At 41.3% G+C, this 18,547-nt stretch overlaps 1 protein-coding gene across 1 annotated transcript in view; it reads left to right on the forward strand.

Moving 5' to 3' along the window:
- Nucleotides 1–226: 226 nt before the first annotated feature.
- The window catches only part of celf6 (CUGBP Elav-like family member 6), a gene marked incomplete at its 5' end in the record, with an annotated part of 128,240 nt that continues 109,919 nt past the window's right edge, over nucleotides 227–18,547 (forward strand). The window contains 2 exons of the mRNA XM_079293024.1: nucleotides 227–476; nucleotides 9,884–9,966. Of these exons, the coding sequence (XP_079149150.1) occupies nucleotides 227–476; nucleotides 9,884–9,966 (333 nt within the window). The remainder of the gene's footprint in view (nucleotides 477–9,883; nucleotides 9,967–18,547) is intronic.

The raw sequence follows: 18,547 nt of genomic DNA on the forward strand, positions 1-18,547 counted from the left end.
AAAGCATAAGAAAAAAATAAAGACGGCTGATTCCAAACAAGGGAGCGTAAAAGAAGTAGAGTGAGTAAGGAGGGAACACCGGAGGAGTCGGGAGAGAGGACGATATAACAGGGGGGGGGGAGTGTGCTCTGTGCAGTTGACTACAGAGAGAGAGAGACAGAGAGAGAGAGGAGCGAGAGAGAGTGAGAGAGAGAGAGAGCGCAGCTCACCGGCCCATTGAGGAAAGATGGCTACAGTCACTGCAAACGGAGTGCAGCAAGAGAATGGATTCAGCACCACGAACAGCGCCGGCAGGATGAACGGGCTTACCATCGGCCAGAACACCATTCCAATGAAGGACCACGACGCCATCAAGCTTTTCATCGGGCAGATTCCCAGAAACCTGGAGGAAAAAGACCTGAAACCCCTGTTTGAGGAATTCGGAAAGATATACGAACTCACTGTACTGAAAGACAGATTTACGGGAATGCATAAAGGTTGGTTATTTCGGTATCTTTACTTTTGTGTTCCTTTACAAATTGAAAGGAGAGAGAGAGAGAGAGATAGAGGGAAAACGCGGGAGGGAGAAAGAGAGAGACAAATCAAAGAGCGTCCCAATTCAGTTATGGGGCATGAGAGCATGAAAAGTGTGTTCATTTTCAGATTTTTGGGACAGAGTGGGAGCCCCGTAGAGCCTTCACACACACACACACACACACACACACACACACACACACACACACACACACACACACACACACACACACACACACACACACGCGCACACACACACACGCACACACACACACACATCGAAATATCTAAGGCGTAAGAGGGAGAACACGTGGAAGTGAATTGCTTTGAGAGTGGAGGGTTAATTGTTACAGCGTCCAGCGCATCCACGTGAATACTACAGCTGAAAACGCCTTTGTGTGTTTACATTGACTCTCATGTGCTGAGCATCCCAGTTTAAGGGGGCGGGACAGGCAAGCGCTGGATGCTGTGTTATTTCTGCAGCTGCAGAAATATCTCCACAACTAAAAAAGACTAAGAGAGAATCCGTCTGATCCGCATCACAGATCCATTTGCAGCATATTGTCGGAGATAAATAAATGCTTTCAGCGGAGCGGAAAGTGCAAACCATTATCAGGCAATCAGCATCCGTGATTAACCTGGTGCTGGCATGCTGCTTTGAGCTTTTAGTCGGCTGATATGTAGCTTACTTTTCGGACGTCATTATCTTTGGAAAGTACTATTTACACGGCAGCTGTATTGTAATACTGCTCCGTGGGCGGGTTGCAGTCAGGAAGTACAAAGCAGGATAATAGTAGAGGCTGAGATCCAGCATGCATCGTCCTCTCGCTTGTTCTGTTCTCACCCCCGCTGTCCCCCCTCATTGTCCAAAAACGAGCGGGATCAGTATTCACTCAGTCATTAGTCAAGGATCGATCATTTCTAATGATAGTTATAATGGTGAATGCCAGAGAGCGGTTTGGGTATTTGTGTATATTAAGTTACAAATAAAATACAAGTGCAAAATTCAAAGTCCGAGTCTGGTTAAACACAACTTACTGCTATTATGCACTTTTTATATTTGTACATTTCATGTAAAAACAAATATTATAAAACAAACCAAATTTTGAAAGGCAGTAGCTTTATTCCATTTTGCACTCAGATGTTTATATTTTTTTTTATTACAAGCCTTGAATTGCAACAGCTTTTCCAGTAATGTTTGATATAGTATCCTATTGTGGCTAAGGGGAATCTAATAATCATTCAAATGTAATAACAAACGTTAGTATTATCACTATTTTAATTATAATTTCAGACTTTGTTTGTTAATGTTTTAAACATTCATTTTATTGGAATGGACATACAAAATAAGGTCACACTTCCAGCACTATCCGTGTCATCAGCAGGCAGTTTGTTATCAGACAAAGTACATTATTATGACGGCACTGCTGCTGTTTGCTATTTATAATATGTTGTCGATAGTTGTTAATTATCTTTTACATTTTCGATATAATTTAAAATCACGCATGCACACATGTAGCATTGAAATCAGTTCACTCTGAGTAAAAATAATCTATTCACAAATTATGTATGATATGTTAGTGGCTGCAGTTCATGATCTTATTGATCAGTGCAAGTCAAGTTCGGGGGAAATGAGTCAGCCTTGCTTTGTTGTGTGTGCAGCCCTGAAGGTCTCCATGCACCACCTGTTCCCCGGCCACCAGTCGCCGGTGCTCAACCTGCTCCTTCACTTTCCGTTGTTCCTCTTTGGAGCCCAGTGATCGATTAAAACAATATTTCTGATGTTCGTGTTGTTTACGCCCGTCCTCGACTATCCCTGAATGTCAACACTCCAGAGGATGGTTGCCTCCGGACGGATAATCCTGTTCCAAAGCCAAGACTGTATGCCCGTTCAAATCATCCCCCTCCAAGGCCACTCTGATGTTTGCATTATGCCCACTTTATCCAGCATGACATTCAAAGTCACTTTGGTAGCACAGGCGTGCACTTTTAATAAGATTTCACCAATGCATTATATGGATGAGTTTTTCTTATTGGCCACTTACCTAAACCATGTTCATGCCTGATGCTGCGTCGATGTGTGATACCTGTAGACCGAAGCAAGAATGAACTAGAGTAAGAAAATGGGATTAGTGTCGTGAACAAAACAGAAGTATGTCGTGTATCATGTGCTGTGTCACTCAAGGAGAGCGGTTTAAAACACTGAATGAATGGCCATTCTAAAACCAAGAAAAGCTTTTGCAGGGTAATTGAAGGTAAATTTATTACGTAACTTAAAAAAGTACTTGGGCTTCTTCAAACTGAATTATGTTGTAAACAACACACCAAGGTCACCACAGTAGTCTTCTATATCAGTTGACTTCCAACTTTTTTATTAATTGTGATTGAAGTTGACAAACAATCCTATCGCACAGCCCACTACGGCTATTGTCCTCATGCAGCTTACACAGACTTCATCAATATGAAATGTAATCATTTCAGAAAAATAGTATATTAAACTACCAAATCGTACATAAGTCCTCTTTAAAAAGCAAGTGAACGCAATTGATAATAAAAATCCTTGTGATTTTTATTTGTCAATAAATTAGAAAACTGGGTCACATTGCCACACTGTTAAACATGTTCCTCCTCATTTAGCTGCTGAAATCAATTGGGATATAAAACCTGAGCTCGAAAGTGAAGTTTATATTGTGGAAAGTTTTACATTCAAAGGTCCAGTGTCATTTAGGGGAATCGAGGCAGTATGGAATGTACTGTTGATGAGTATGTTTTCGTTGGTGTATAATCATCTGAAAATAAGAATCATTGTGTTTTCGTCACCTTAGAATGAGTCATTTATATCTACATACAGAGCAGGAGAAGCCGATGCAGAAGTGCCTTAAACCTGCATTCTTTCAAATGGCCAGCAGGGGGCTCCTCTGGTTGCAAACATAAGTCACATTGTATGGAAATCTATGAGAAGATGACCCCTCTTCTCACTTGATTAATTACCTCAGTGAACATTATAAACATGAGTTTATGGTCTCAATCGCCAGTTTTAAGTCTTCTTAAATACATCATGATGTTTACCTTTTCACAGTGTCTTTTCAGTTCATGAAAGTTAACAGTAACATTTTTGGTTGTCTAAAAAATGTCTTGTTCAGCGTTCAATTGTACTTAACTCCACCCTCTCGTGTCACTTCTGGTTGCCAAAACCAAGATGGCTTCAAAACAGCAGTCCACAAACCAATGGATGACGTCATGGCGACTAAGTCCACTTCTGAAACACAGTCTTAATTAGTGCCGAGCTCCTGGACATTAGTGCATCCATACATTTTCCTTCGGAGATACTTGGGACTGAAAACAATGCTATAGGGAACAAATATTGGACTTACAGCAGGTGGCCATGAACGCGACTCCAAAAGAACGTTAATGCTATTGCTCAATGTCTGCTAGATCTGTAAATAAACAACTGTCTGTCAATAAATCTGCTAAATCAATTAAAGGGTGATAGTATGGTGTGTTCATTTGTTTTTTGCTGCTGCCAAGGGCCGAATAAAAATAGTTATTGCAGGTTTAAAGAAGTTCTCTAAAGAGGGAAATGATTTTCAGTTTTCTGGTCCATCACTTCAATGCAGTGAAACATTATGTTTGGTCAAAACACCAATTGGACGAAAACACACCGGCTGTATAAGTGTTAGCATGAGGCTGAAATTGAATTACCCATTGGACTGTAGTTTTACAGTTGAAGACATTATGCTACTCAACCCACATGTTTCATTGTTTCAACGTGTTGGTGGTGAGGTCTTGACATTTTAACCTCTCTGGGTTGTTCACTTCATGATGTCATGTAAGGGTGTTAGATGTTTGCGTCACAAGAAATCTCAACGTCTGCCACCTACGAGCAATCGGATGAGAGTTTAAACATCTTCACAACTTCACACACTCTACAACTAACAGTCCAGTGGAACGTTTCATTTGAGCCTGATGTTGTACTGCCAGGATGAATACATTGATTGATTGTTACACAGTACTATCATCAAGATAGACCTTGACTCATTTCCTTCGCCTCTATACAATATACGTTTTTGCAGTGATCGTTTGTCAAAGTGTATTTATTGCACAGCAGTTTCAAAAGTGCTTTGTGTTCTGTTTAGTTCTCAAAAATGCATAAGATGTCAATGGTTATTGGCTAGCTATTATGTCAAAGTCCCGGAAGCCTCCCGAACTTGTAACATTGTCACAAATTCAATCCACATTTTCACATGAATAGTAACACAAACATTTTTCAGAGCAGAGTTAAGAGGATGTAATCAGCTTGGCTCCACGATCCCTAAAAACATAAAGTTCATAAATATTTAGTGCAGTGCCATGAATATAGTTTGACTGCTACTTTGAAATCCCTGTTTGAGCTTAGTTTGTGGTTGAGAGAGATTTGATTTGTTTCGGATAGATGATGCATATGGCTGTTGGCATCAGTTAGTAAACCGTACCTAATGGATGATTTTGCAGCACTACCCTTTTTCACAGCTCGAGTCCTGCGCCAAAGAATTGCACCATAATTATGGATTTAAGGGCAGATCAAAATATGTCATGTTTGCTCATGACTAATTCATGTGGAATGTACTGCATCACTTTGAACAGATGTTTTGTGCTTTGTGAATTCTTAGTTTGGGCATTTAGGGGTTCTCCAGGGACTCATCTGAATATCTGGGGAATTTTGGATTTAATATTGTTCCTGTACAAATTCAGTGGATTAGTGTTGCTGTATCTTCAGAAGGCGTTTTTTTTTCATCCCTTTCTTTTAACGGATGATTATATCCTTTCCGTAGTTGTTAGACGCTCTTGCCTTTAATGTCGATTTGATAGTTTGTGTGTCGTCAGGGAGCCTTATGCAGCATGTGGGATGACTTGACACTATTGGCGTGTGCGCGGCGCTCGTCAGTGTGTTGTGCAGCCAGGTCGTGCTGTTTAACATCCATCATTTCGCTGAGCACTACATTATCATAATACTTAGTGTCAGTGCCAGAACGCATGCATTGTTCAGACATGCTGAATGTTAGTGGGGGGCAAATCTTTTGCTTGAGTAGCGTTATCTATCAATCCGTCTCTGATGCTGAGAGCAGGGACTCTGAGCTGCACCACACAGCCAGGAGCAAGAGATACAAAGAGACGTTAAATATCCTCATCCATTCTCCTCTCCTCGGTAGGTCCATGCAGTGTAATTGGCTATAAATAGCCTGCCAAATTGACATAAAAAACCTCAGTAGGGCACTAATATCTAATTGCAAATGAACCATAGAAAGTAACAACAAATCCTTGAAAGTGTCTTTTCAATTCATAGACAGTTTTGTGGTACTCTGTGAAATTAAATTATGTTGCTTTAAAAATAAATAGTAGACTTTTAGTCACGGCCACAAGGGGTTACAGATCCGAGCCTATATTTGGTTTTATGTACAGTATGAGCGTTGTAGAGGAAGTGTTGGCCAGTGATTGACAGTTTGTGTAAGTTGAGTGACAGGTGTAGCGTAAGTCTACAGATGACCTCTTTGATCATCAGAGAGGGGGCTGTGTGTGAAGCAGACAGCTAACCACTCCGAACAGGCCGCTCCGCATGTAGATCGACTGAAAGATGCTCGGCAGGTAATAGTGTGTTTAACGCGGAAACATGAAGCGGTTGATGAATCCTCACATCGTATTTGTCTCAGCACCCACGAGAGGGTCAGGCTGTCACATTCAGCGGCATCCAGTTGTTTTACATAATTTATTTTGCGCCTGTATCTTCTTTGGAAATGAATTTGCATTATTTTCCCACTTTAATGAACATTCTTCGATCAGACACGTGTGGGGAGACTGGAGGAAAGCAAATTGCTCATGATCCACGAATTCACTGCGAATGAATTGACATTTTATACGAATTTGTTCTGGAGTTATTTCAATTACAGATACCTGATGCCTTAAAAAAGCACAATTTACTCTTAATGCCTGGATGCATGCAATTGTGAGCACACACTAATTTCCATTTTAAAACAAACTTTTAGAAGAAGCGTTACAGGGGGGGGGGGTATTTAAGTAATTACTCGAAACGTGTCTTGCAAACGCAAAGACACATTTCACGTTTCTGGCTTTGTCTTTGAACTAGTTTACAGAGTTTACTTTTTCATTTGCCTTCAATATAATGTGTTGCACCTCTGTCCCCTACTGAAATTATAGTGTGGTAAATTGTCTTTGATTACCAAAGTATTATTTTCACCCCACTTAACCTGCTCATCACAGAAAGCCACCAGTCCTTCTGTTGCCACCATCAGAGCCATGTTCTCCTATTCTTCTTCTTCACATTTAATGCCGACGACTTATTTTCTCCAGTCTTTGGTTTAAGATTTTGTCAATTCAAACTTTAATTCACAAAGGACGGTTTAAACGTCATCTGAGTTATGTGCTGAAAATGAATACCTTATCTTATGTAGCAGTACCACAACAGGCACGAGAAGCACTGAAGCACTAAAGGACCAAACCAGTGTTTATTTCACGTTGTATCCTTTTTACTATAAGACTTGCATCAGTTCCTCAAGTTTTGTAATACATCACAGTGAACATCATGTCTGCTTTTGTTGTTTGTTTTTTTGTGGTAATGTTGTGCAGACAGTTTAAATCAGTTTGCACGTTCTGCCGCATTACCACTGAACAATGAAAGTGGTATGTTTTTGAAAGCTCCATTTGTGTGATTGCACATACTACCAAGAGGACAACACTGTGGGATAACCTGCATGTATGAAAGTAATCCCAATTGCTGCTGCTACAAACGAATTTCCCCCTGGGGATAAATAAAGTTTACATCCATCCATCTATCTGTCTGTCTGTCTGTCTGTCTGTCTGTCTGTCTGTCTATCTATCTGTCTATCTATCTGTCTATCTATCTAACTGGCTTTCTCAGTCACGGACTCCTTTGGGCTTAAGATGTCCCCTGAGCCAGCACTGTTGGATATGAAGCTTTCCTACAACCCCGCCGTTTTTTCACCACCGCCAGGAAGCCGAGGCAGCCACGCAGCTGGCCTGGATATTAAAGGCTACACTGAACAAAAAAAGTCTAGTTTAACAAATCATTTGAATTAATAGTATCACATACTATTTTTCTTAAAGCAGCTAGAAAGATTTGGATTGGGGAGAGATGGCTTGGAGTACAAGTTCTGCATTCAAAATGTTCCTAAAGTAAAAGTACCAATGTTTTTGTAGTAGTAATATATTGGATTATTGATGCATATTTAATCATCTGATCACTTGTATGCCAAAGCTTAACCTGAAGTAACCAGAAACTATAGTTGTAATACAAGTAAACTACAGCTACCACACAATTGTACTTATGTAAATGTACTTAGTTACTAGAAAAAGTTTTTAAAAAAGAGTAGGTATAAACAATACAAATATTTTCTGAAATTAAAGAATTCTTTCAACCCAAAGTTTATGTTTCGCTGGATTAAAAATCATAAACACAACACTTTAATGCTCAACATTGTTGAAGAAAAGTGTACCAGAGTTCGTACTCTCTGGTAGGGACATGTTTAAGTCACACTTCAGTATATCATGTGATGAAATCTTGCCAACGTATTTACTAAACTTCTTGGCAATATGCTGCAAAGTGACACGGTGTAAAATACCAAAAAGGTTAGAGCAAGAGGAGTGTTAGCAACAGCCTACAGTTCCCATAAGCCTTTGCTAGGACATGCCCCCCAGGGAGACCTCGGTTCATGTCTCACAGTTTTGTAATGTCACAAAGGATGAGGAGTGTTTCCCCAGGCTCCCAAACTTTTCTGCTTTGCTGTGTGGCATGCTGTTTCATCAGTGTCGTTTAGGTGATTTTTCCTCCTGAGTAACTGCCTAGTTGTGGAGGTGGGTGAAGGTTGTCGTGAAAGGGAGCTATCTTGGCCGGGAGCCAGAGTGTGTTGCTGGGTTTTGAGGGCGATGGGTGCTATGTGCTGCACGCAGGGTATCATTTGTATGTCTGAGTGTGTGTGTAGGTGTGTGTGTGTGTGTTTCGTTTCTCCCATGGGAATCCTTGGCAGCAGGTGTGACATGCAGTAATGGGAAATTATGCTGCACAGTGCAAAACCTCTTCTGAACGGGGTCACCCACTGTCAGTTCTGCCAAGCGCATAACAGAACAACCACTCACCCTTTAATGAAAGCTGTCACATTTTTGTAAAGGAATTATTTATTGATGCATATTCATTCTGTTTTCCTGAATTTTCAAACTTAAAGGAAAGTCTCCAGAGATGTGTGAGGGTAGAGGATTTTAATAACTTAGGAGCTAAAAAAAAAAGGACTGTTTCACTTTTTCCTCCTGTGCTTGTTTCAATAACTAGGAAATCATTCATAAGACAGCAATATGCATATTTTTTTAGTGACGATGTGAAAACAACAATGCCCTTTCTGGGGTGACGAAGCATTTTCAATCATCACTCCTGATTTCAATTTAACCTCCAGGAACACACCTGTTTTTACACCTGTTCAATTTTGCTTCGTCTTTTTCACTACATTAAACTGAATGGAGAAAAACAACAACAACAATACAAACAATATAGCAAACATAGCATTGTCATAAACAGTGTACATTTGCATGAGTTCAGTAAACCTAATCTCAAGAGGTTGTCATACTTTTAGAAGAAATGTGTACAATTGTAATCTTATTTCTCAACCAGCATGTTATTTTCTCTGAGGGTATGGAGCTATTAACTTCAGAGAGCCACATTCCAATTGTCAGAGCAGTATATGAATTCCGTTTTAATGTAATACATGTTTTTGGAAATAGCTTGTAAGGTCTTATAGTATGGCTTGCGTAGATTGGAATTACTTCACAAATCACAAATCTCTGGGTCCATTCGGAAGGTTTTTATGTGTGTGTTTTTTGAAGTCGACTGTAAGGATGCCTAATCTCTGAACAAACGTCAATGGAGAGATGTTGCATGGCTTTACATGGTACATTTTAAATGGATTTTCATAGGGCCAATGAAAATCAAGAGCTATGCTTGAAGATACACTTTGTGCAGCTTATTAAACGGGGTTACATAAAGATGATGGAGAAGGCTTAAATTGATATTTTTTCAATCTCGTATACGTCACAATCGGTATTTTTTACATTTTAAACATTGTATTTGATGGGTGCTAAATGCTGAAATCCCTAGCTCATCAAAATCACTTTACATGTTTTGGATATCATGTTTTGTGATCTCCTCTAAAGTCCGACTTAGCATCCAACAAACACAACATACCACGTACTCTTTCTTTAAACAATGCAATATGGTCTCTGTCACTTTAACAGTTTTTCTTCTTTTTGTCATAAATGGTGGTCCATTGTGTATTAAACCCATCTCTCTCCTGTCTCCCTGATACTCTAGGATGTGCCTTTCTAACATACTGCGCCAGAGAGTCAGCACTGAAGGCCCAGAGCGCCCTCCATGAACAGAAGACTCTGCCAGGGGTAAGTGCCCCCGATCTGCCCTCTGTCATAGGCTAAAGCCCCTGGGGCAGCCAGCCTAGCATGGGATCCTACATTAACATAGGGATTATATCACACTTGCACACACACACACACACACACACACACACGCACACACACACACACATACGTGCACACGCCAAAGCACATGGGGGCACAGTATACATTAACACACAGATTCAGGCACACACACGGGTATGGAAACATGGAAACAGATGGAAAGAGTCACTCACACTTTCTCAGCCTCTCTTTCTTGCTCGCTATCAGACACATTCTTTCTTGCTCACTCACCGACACACACATGCACACACACACACACGGACATACAAAAAGAGTGTGAGTGGCCTATCTCACCTTGCAGTGTCTTATTCCACTAATCGCCCCGGCGGAGATATTTGATAAGCGCTCCTTCATAACAGCCTGTGCCGTCCTTCCCCTGTCCTCTCACAATATGGCTGCCACAGACACTAATTGCCTTGAGGAATCCCACTCTCATTATCACATATAATCAAACAGTAAGTATAAACAATCATTTTTACCATGTATATCACCATCTGGTGTTTTTTGTTTTAATTCTGTCCCGTTTTAAATTTGTTTTCCCCTGTTTCCTATCGGTTGCCTTTGGGGAGCGGGTAACTTTTTCAATTAAAATAATGGCCTCTTCAAACAACACAGGTAAAACCTACCCAGTAGTGGGCTCTTAAACCCACCCAGGAGGAGACCCTCAATCTGGGATCAGCGTGAGCTTGTGGTGTGTACCTGTACTTGATGTGTGTGAAGGGGATTCGACTCTCACATCAGGGGAATTATCGAGGTATGATTGAATTACGCCCGCGGGTCCCTAAGAACGTGAAACTGCTCCAGTGCCCAGGCCCCCCCTCACATTTTCCTTTCACCATGAACCAAGACACCCCCCCAGGTTGGGGCTCGGGATATCCACCTGCATCTCTGGGGAGGGAGAGAGGTAGAGACAGGAAGTAGGAGAGGAAGAAAGTAGGTAAAGGGATTGGTTCTGGGGCCAGAGGTGGTTGATGAACTTGGGTGGCTTTATCTTATTCCACACTGTTGGGTTAATCAGCTGTTTTCACTTCACTTCATTTCATAGGTACTTTACTGAATGTTATGCACACAGGTACACTGCGGAGAAAGAGTCCCTGGGTGACCGGGATCCCTGGCTCGTTTCAGCCTCCCGCAGCTTCATAATGAGATGATTGTCATGATGGTCCTGGATAGGTGTTCCTGTCTTTATTGCCCTCATATAGGGAGGTTCTTGTTTGTATTCTATCTAGAAAGAGGTTAATTGCATATTCTGTGGGGTTTGGGTAAACATTTCCCCAGCACATCTCACAGCGAGGGGTCAGTCCTGCAATCTCAGACTGAGCACAGCCTGCAGACAAAGGGCTAATGAAGATGGGCTTTCTTTCGGCGTGTGTGTGGGTGTCGATGCGTGTATGAGACAGGCACAGAGACGGAGAGAGGAGGATATAGAGGGAGAGAAAACAAGAAGAGTTGGAGGGACACAGGGACAGACGAAGGCCGAGAGAAGTGATACTTCTGGACAAGCCTCATTGTCATTGTTATGGCTTGATGCTTTGAGATGCTATGTCGTATAATGCTGCCCTTTCAGGGGCTACTCTGCACAGTGTGCAGACGTGATTGTACGGTGGGATTGTGGCAGTGTGACTGTCAGGCAACCTACATGCAAGAGATCTGGCATCTGGCAATTCATATAAAATAAGGAATACATGTACAGTATATTTAAATACATATATCAAGTAGGGGTGTAACGGTTCACAAAATTCACGGTTGGGTTCGGTACGATACAGTGGAGCCACGGTTCGGTACGTTTCGGTACAGTAGAAAACTATAAATGCCAGAGAAATGTACTTGATTTTTAAATATATTTATTCATTACAATTAACATTATGAAGTTATTCTTTGACTTTGAACAATGATGGAACTATACCTGAGTGACTCTTCTTCTGGGGTGTCTTCTTAGCAACACATACGCATAAAAAACAAAAACTGCTCCTCAATGTTGTGTAGTAATGTTACTTACATCTTGCTTACATCTTGTATTGTTACTTACATCTTGCTTACATCTTGTATTGTTACTTACATCTTTCAAAAGAGATTTTTAATCTCAATGGGACTACCTGGTTAAATAAAGGTTTAAAAAAAAAAGATTTTATTTATTATTATTATTTTTTTCAAACGTATTCGGTTCGTCATGCATACCGAACCGTGAGCCTCGTACCGAACGGTTCAATACGAATACGCGTATCGTTACACCCCTAATATCAAGTCTTTCACAAGATGATGACTGAAACAAAATCAAAATAAAATGTTGGACGACAAAATAACACAAACGCTGCCTAAAAAATGTATTTGATGCAGATGAATCACATTTGCAATAGCAGCTGCATATATGTCATACAGGGTTAAATCCAAACTGAAGTGTCGTCAGCTTTAAAAGAGCTTGGACAGTCCTCAGCCTATTTCATCATGTTTATCCAGCATGAAACTCTTGTATGGCTTCCTCTCTTCGACATATCATTCATACAGGATGAATAGAGGCTGCATATAATAAAGACCTGCCCTTTTGGCTTAAGAGGTTCGAGTGTGCAGAGGATGTGAACTCCCAATGTCTTTTGATATAACATAACGCTGTAAAATGTGTCTATGGGCGTGGAATAAAAACGTATGTGAATCACCAATTGCCTTCTCTTCTAGTGTGTCTACCTGCATAAAGATATTATTTAAAATCCGCTAATGGTACATGACTACAGACTGACAAAATATGTTTATGTTGGCGTCACTGATTATGCCTTAAAAAGTTTAGAGCTACATTTTTAAGTAACAAATCCTCTAAAAAAGGAAAAGTTCACTTCAGAGAGATATCCTCTCTAACTGAGCCCAGATCATCACAGTTGAAGGGACATGTACACGCCCAGCTTCACAAGAATCTCTGTCAGAGTGCTGTCTTTCTACTTCGTCCTTCATGTAGTACTTTCATTGTTACAAAGTGTCCCCTTTTCTGCACTTCCTTTCACATCATAACACAGAGAGTGCATTTCACCAAAGGAGGAGACTAAAGGCTTAACGGTGTGACAGAGAGGAGGCAGATATATCTGCGTGTGTGGTCTCAGCTTGAAGCCACGACTCCAGATTGGCTGTGAATCTTACATTTTTCCATAATTCACATTCCTTTATTTCCTTTACTACGTCTTGTACCTGCATTTACGGCATTCAACTTGCCACCAGATAATCTGTCTCTGTGTGTTGTGGCTGAGGCGAGCAGTGTTTACATTGTTTGATTAATTGCATGTAAAGAGCATAATGAGCTCTTGATGTCCCGTGCTCCCGATCCTGCTGCTACAGTTTGTACTTTAAATGTAATCAGAGACTCAGCCTCTTGCCCTTGGTGAGCTAGTGCTGTTGTGTTTACGTGCACATTCAGCATATCCCCCGATGTAGGGCAACATGGCACTGCAAGGGGACAGGTTAGGTCATGCCTGTGAATGATTTCTCCACGATATGATTAATTCCTAGGACGCTCACACACTGACTTGCGCCAGAGAATAGCTTGTGAACAGTGCACTAACATTTCCTTTCTACATCACTACAACTTCTGTAGATCCAGGTAAGTCTATGAACGTTATGGAAATCGTGGTACTTTCTTTTTTGCAACATCATCTGGAAATAAAAAAACACTGAGACAGTATGAATTATATTTGCTGTTAAAGCACCAAAATGTTGCCAAAGCCAAGTAGCCTCCCAACATGCCGCCATTGGAGCCGGGAACCTTCAAATGAATCTTGCCTTTTCCTTTCAGGGCCACGCCACTTTTTATTCTCAGGCCAATTAGTTCCTGGTGTTCGCATGTAACAAGCATGCTAATTGGGTGCTACTGAAGCCCAAAAGCCTATTCAAATTTTCTTGGAAAAAAGATCCAGCTTCTCTTTGTCTCTCATTTGGTGCTCTCTTCCTACCCACCCCCAATGCTTTCTCCTGCCTAATCATCTTTCTGCCACATTCGTTGCCCCACCCTCTTTTTTCCACATACTCTGTGGAATGTGCTGAGTTTCAGCTGGTACCCCAACCTCATACTCGTCATTTACATCGATCTTCCTGTAAAGGGATCGACGTTGTTTAGATTTCTGAGTGAGAGTACAAGCAGCACCTGACCCATGTATTGATGACGAGGCAGCCGAGTGTCACAGTGAAGAAGATAGGAGAGAAGAAAAAGTTACCAACTCCTACTTTCGCCTATATATGAAGTTTTACTTCATATTTGAAAGGGTAAGCTGGAAGATATCGGCTTCCACCAAATTGAGTAGCAAAAGGTTTGGGTTTCTCACTTCTTCTTCTTCTTTTTCTTCTTCAGTGCATGAAAAGTGCAGATTCTTCTTCAGTGCATGAAAAGTGCAGAAATTGACTTTCACACAAAAATGGGTCAGGGGAATATTGTGCAATACCGGTATTATGTGTCACTAAGCACACTGACATGGCCCAATGCATCCATGATCTTGACACTCTCCCTGTATCACACCACAGATGTGGCACTCTCCCTGTATCACACCACAGATGTGGCACTCTCCCTGTATCACACCACAGATGTGGCCACCGTGGACCTGCCATTATGCCTCTGTCTAGACTCAGTGCACGCTGAGAATAAGCAACCAGCATTTTTCCCCTTGATATTTTTAGTCTCCTAAAACCACACATGCCTTAGATAGGCAGCGAGTATCAATACAAATCAAAGTTTAACTTGTGTAATTGTTCTCCAAGTTTGTTGCTTCATTTTAGTCGTTGTTAAAGCAGACTTTCGTTCACGGAAAAGTGACTTTTTAGGGGAATTTATGAGGTGGCAAGAGATGAAAGCTCACATGCATATAAATACACACATAAACACTCACACCGTCATGCAACATGCCTAACCTCTCTCTTTTATTACCATTTATCTAAATAAATACGTTAAATGATTTATTCAGTAGAATGGGTTTTGTGTGGAGTTTTCCAGGTGAGAGTTGTGTGTGTTGCAGCGTCAGGGCATCTTAAGAGGACACACTGAGTCCCTCTCCAGCGGGTCCACTCCTGGACAGACATGCTGCAGTTTAAACTAATTACTCAGGCCACACAGGGCCTTTACCCATTATTTTAAGGGACAAATTGTGTTCTGTTGCCGATCAATTTGTCCTCCGTGCCAGATTTGTCAGCCTCCAGTGCCCCTGAGCAGTTGCCATTATGAAGCAAAAAAAAAAAGGCCTGGGCACTGGACGTGAGACCTCTGTTAAGGCTCCCGCTGCTCTCCTCATCATCAATTACGTCTATATCATTTTCTTTCTGCTGCCCGCTTTAGAAAAGAAATTAAAAAGGGCCATTGTTTTTCTAATCCCCTTGGGATGAAAGCATTTACTACGCTGCTGCACCGTGCACGGCCATCCTGCCGATTAGGGAGTGAATGGAATCACAATCGAGGGATGCACTCGGCATTGTCTCCTATTATGCGGCTGGTGGCCCTGAATATTGTGCTAAAAATTAATTTTGTTCCATCTGATGGGATTTTCAACCTTGGAAAGTGCGAAATGTTAATCCTGGCAGGCATGTGGATGGACGTTGTGGAACGCCTGGTTTCTTTACCGGCCAATGTGGACAGGGCGAAAACATATTGATAGTGAGAGAGCCCTTAACCAGCCCATAAAGATGGCAGGCCAGAGGCTTTTTACAGGCTGCAGGGCAGGAGAGTTTGGGTGTTCAGAGGATGGCAACAACCAGGCTCATTTGTCCTCTTGATCTTCAACATATACTGCAATAACAGGCTTGTTCCCAGGTTGTTCAGGTGAAAATCCCAGCTCCTCAATTTATTGAAAGATGGATTCAGGAACAAAGTTAAGAACGTTTCCTTCAAAATGAGATCCATAATTGATATTAGTGCATTCGACTTGCACAGCGGAAGCAGTGTATCCATGTGTCTGTGTCGTTCTATATAGATTAAAGGGGAGACAATTAAGATCTTGTTCTCCGAAATGAGTCTTTGATTTGACTCTCGTCGGACAGTGAAATCTAGTGGCCATGGTCGCCAAAGAAGCTCCAGTAGAAATAAAATACCTAAAAGATAATGACTTGATGACTAATGCTGGATGTTTTACCAAACCGTAGCCCCAACTTTCCGTCCGTTAATTGTGACACACAGAGTCCCTCATCCCTTATCCTTCCCTTCATCGGGGGAAGTCTGTATAGGTATTATTTTAGGAAAGAAGTCTTCTGGGACTGAGCAAATATTGTGAATTTGTAAATACATAATTAAATGTCATTACTTTACATACACCCTCCCATAGGTTACATCTTTTTATTCTGTGCTAAAATAAATACCTGAAAGCAACAAGCTGAATGTTTAAAAGTGCAATTACAAGAACAAAAATGTAAAACAAGATGACAGAACACTTTAAAATGATAGATATCAGTAATAGCAATCCTGAATTGAGAAAATGAGAAAACCTTTGTGATTGCCTGTAATCAAAAATATTGAAAGGTGTACCATGGGTAATGATTTTGGAAAGATTAGCATCATCCTCACTGGATGGGTTTTGTTTTAATATGTGTTGAAAGCATGTACGCTGAGTAGTTCCTTCACACCTTTCCTCCACGTTGACACATTCACTATCTTTCCCTCGCTGACAGGTGGAGTTACACTCCGCCATGCATGCTCTCCTGTGCTAATTTATCCACTTCCTTAGCTGTAATGAGGCAGAACTGGTAAATGTGGGGACAGCATTGTTAACATTGCTGCTTCACTGGGGAAGAGGAGAAGGCTGAGAAATAGCGGAGAAGGATGGAAATGAGGCCCGGGTGCTGTCACACCTCCAAGAATGATGCTTTTACTCTTTTACCCGGGTTGGATCGCTGTCTCTTAGTTAGGCTGCACGCTGGAATATGACATTTCCAAAACCAATTAAAAAAGCGAACTTTCCGTTGGATCCAGATCCAGCTGTCTGGCAATAACAATCGGGTAGAAATATAAATAACAAACCAAAATTTAGGCCGGATCTTTCCCTCCAACTCATCAAAAAATGCTGTGGATTTGGCTAATTAACTTTCCATCCCATCCAATTTGAGAAGATCAATTTGAGAAGATCAAAGCGTAAATCTAACTTCAAAGTTGCGTAATATTCAAAGGATGCCTCCATCTAGTTTCAGACAGTTTGATGTCTCAATATAAACAGGTGTTGGAACCCTACAACAAGTTGGTAATATAATAAAAGGTTTTTTCGTCAAACTGAATAATTTTTTGAGTTATTACTTTTCTTTCCTGTCCCCCCTGCTGGTCTTTCCCCATTTCCTCTCTTTTCCATCCCTCTCCTCCCTGTCAAGCAAGTTTAATGGTAGCCTTTTAATTGCCTTTGAATTACCTTGTTGTTGAAATGTGCTATACAAATAAACTTGCCTTGCCTTGCCTTGCCATTCACAACTCATTCTGGCAATCATGGAAGACATCCGGGCAATCTGCACGTATTTGTTCAAAGACGAAAACAAGGGGTGAAGACAACATGTTGCTGCTGAGTTCAACAAATCATTCATCATTCATTCAATCACGTGGACTAGTGTAAACTTTGATCTGATTTCAAAATTATCTCCACTCACACACACACACACACACACGCACACACACACGCACACACACACACACACAGGTATATGTAACTGGACGTCTGACATATTTGGGAGGGGAAAGAGACAGGAGGTAAGGGGTGAAAGAAAGAGCTCGGGAACAAGGACGAAAGAGCCAACGAGGAAAGAGATGAACTGATGAGTCACCATGAGAAAGAGAGAGAAAGAGAAAGAGAGAGAAAGAGAAAGAGAAAGAGAGAGAAAGAGAAAGAGAAAGAGAACGAGAAAGAGAAAGAGAGAAAGAGAACGAGAAAGAGAAAGAGAGCGAGAGAGAGAGAGAGCGAGAGAGAGCGAGAGAGAGAGAGAGAGAGAGAGAGAGAGAGAGAAAGAAAGAGAGAGAAAGAGAAAGAGAAAGAGAAAGAGAAAGAGAAAGAGAAAGAGAAAAAGAGAAAGAGAAAGAGAGAGAGAGAGTGAGAGGAGATGCATTCTTGCATAATTAACACCCGAGCATCACCAGGACAAACTCCTCCATCAGCGTGTCCAAAGGATTAACTACGCCACGCTCCTCTTATCTCCCCCATTTCGTTTAAGAAAGAAAACGACCTTGCGCTTGTTTACATGCTGATTAAAGACAGGAAGGAGAGAAGGAGACAGCGAGAAAGTTAAACTGTAATCAGAAGAGTTTGTTAGGTGAAGTATATTTGGTGGTGCGCTCTCAGCAGATATACAGCGAGACTGTGTCACAGTAGCAAAACACCGCCCCCCCCCCCCAAAAAAAACCACCCGATGTAGCAGCAGCTAACGAGCAATGAGTGGGCTGGGACAAAAAGAGCGCATGTGCGTGTGTGTGCTTGTTTGTGAAGGTGGTGTGTGATAAAAAGTATGTTAGGTGTGTGGGTGGTTCCATTAGTTGGTCTGCCTGTTTTATTGCACTGGGATCAACTGATGTTTC

The sequence above is a fragment of the Melanostigma gelatinosum genome (genome assembly GCF_949748355.1).
Source record: "Melanostigma gelatinosum genome assembly, chromosome: 2".
Lineage (NCBI taxonomy): Eukaryota > Metazoa > Chordata > Actinopteri > Perciformes > Zoarcidae > Melanostigma > Melanostigma gelatinosum.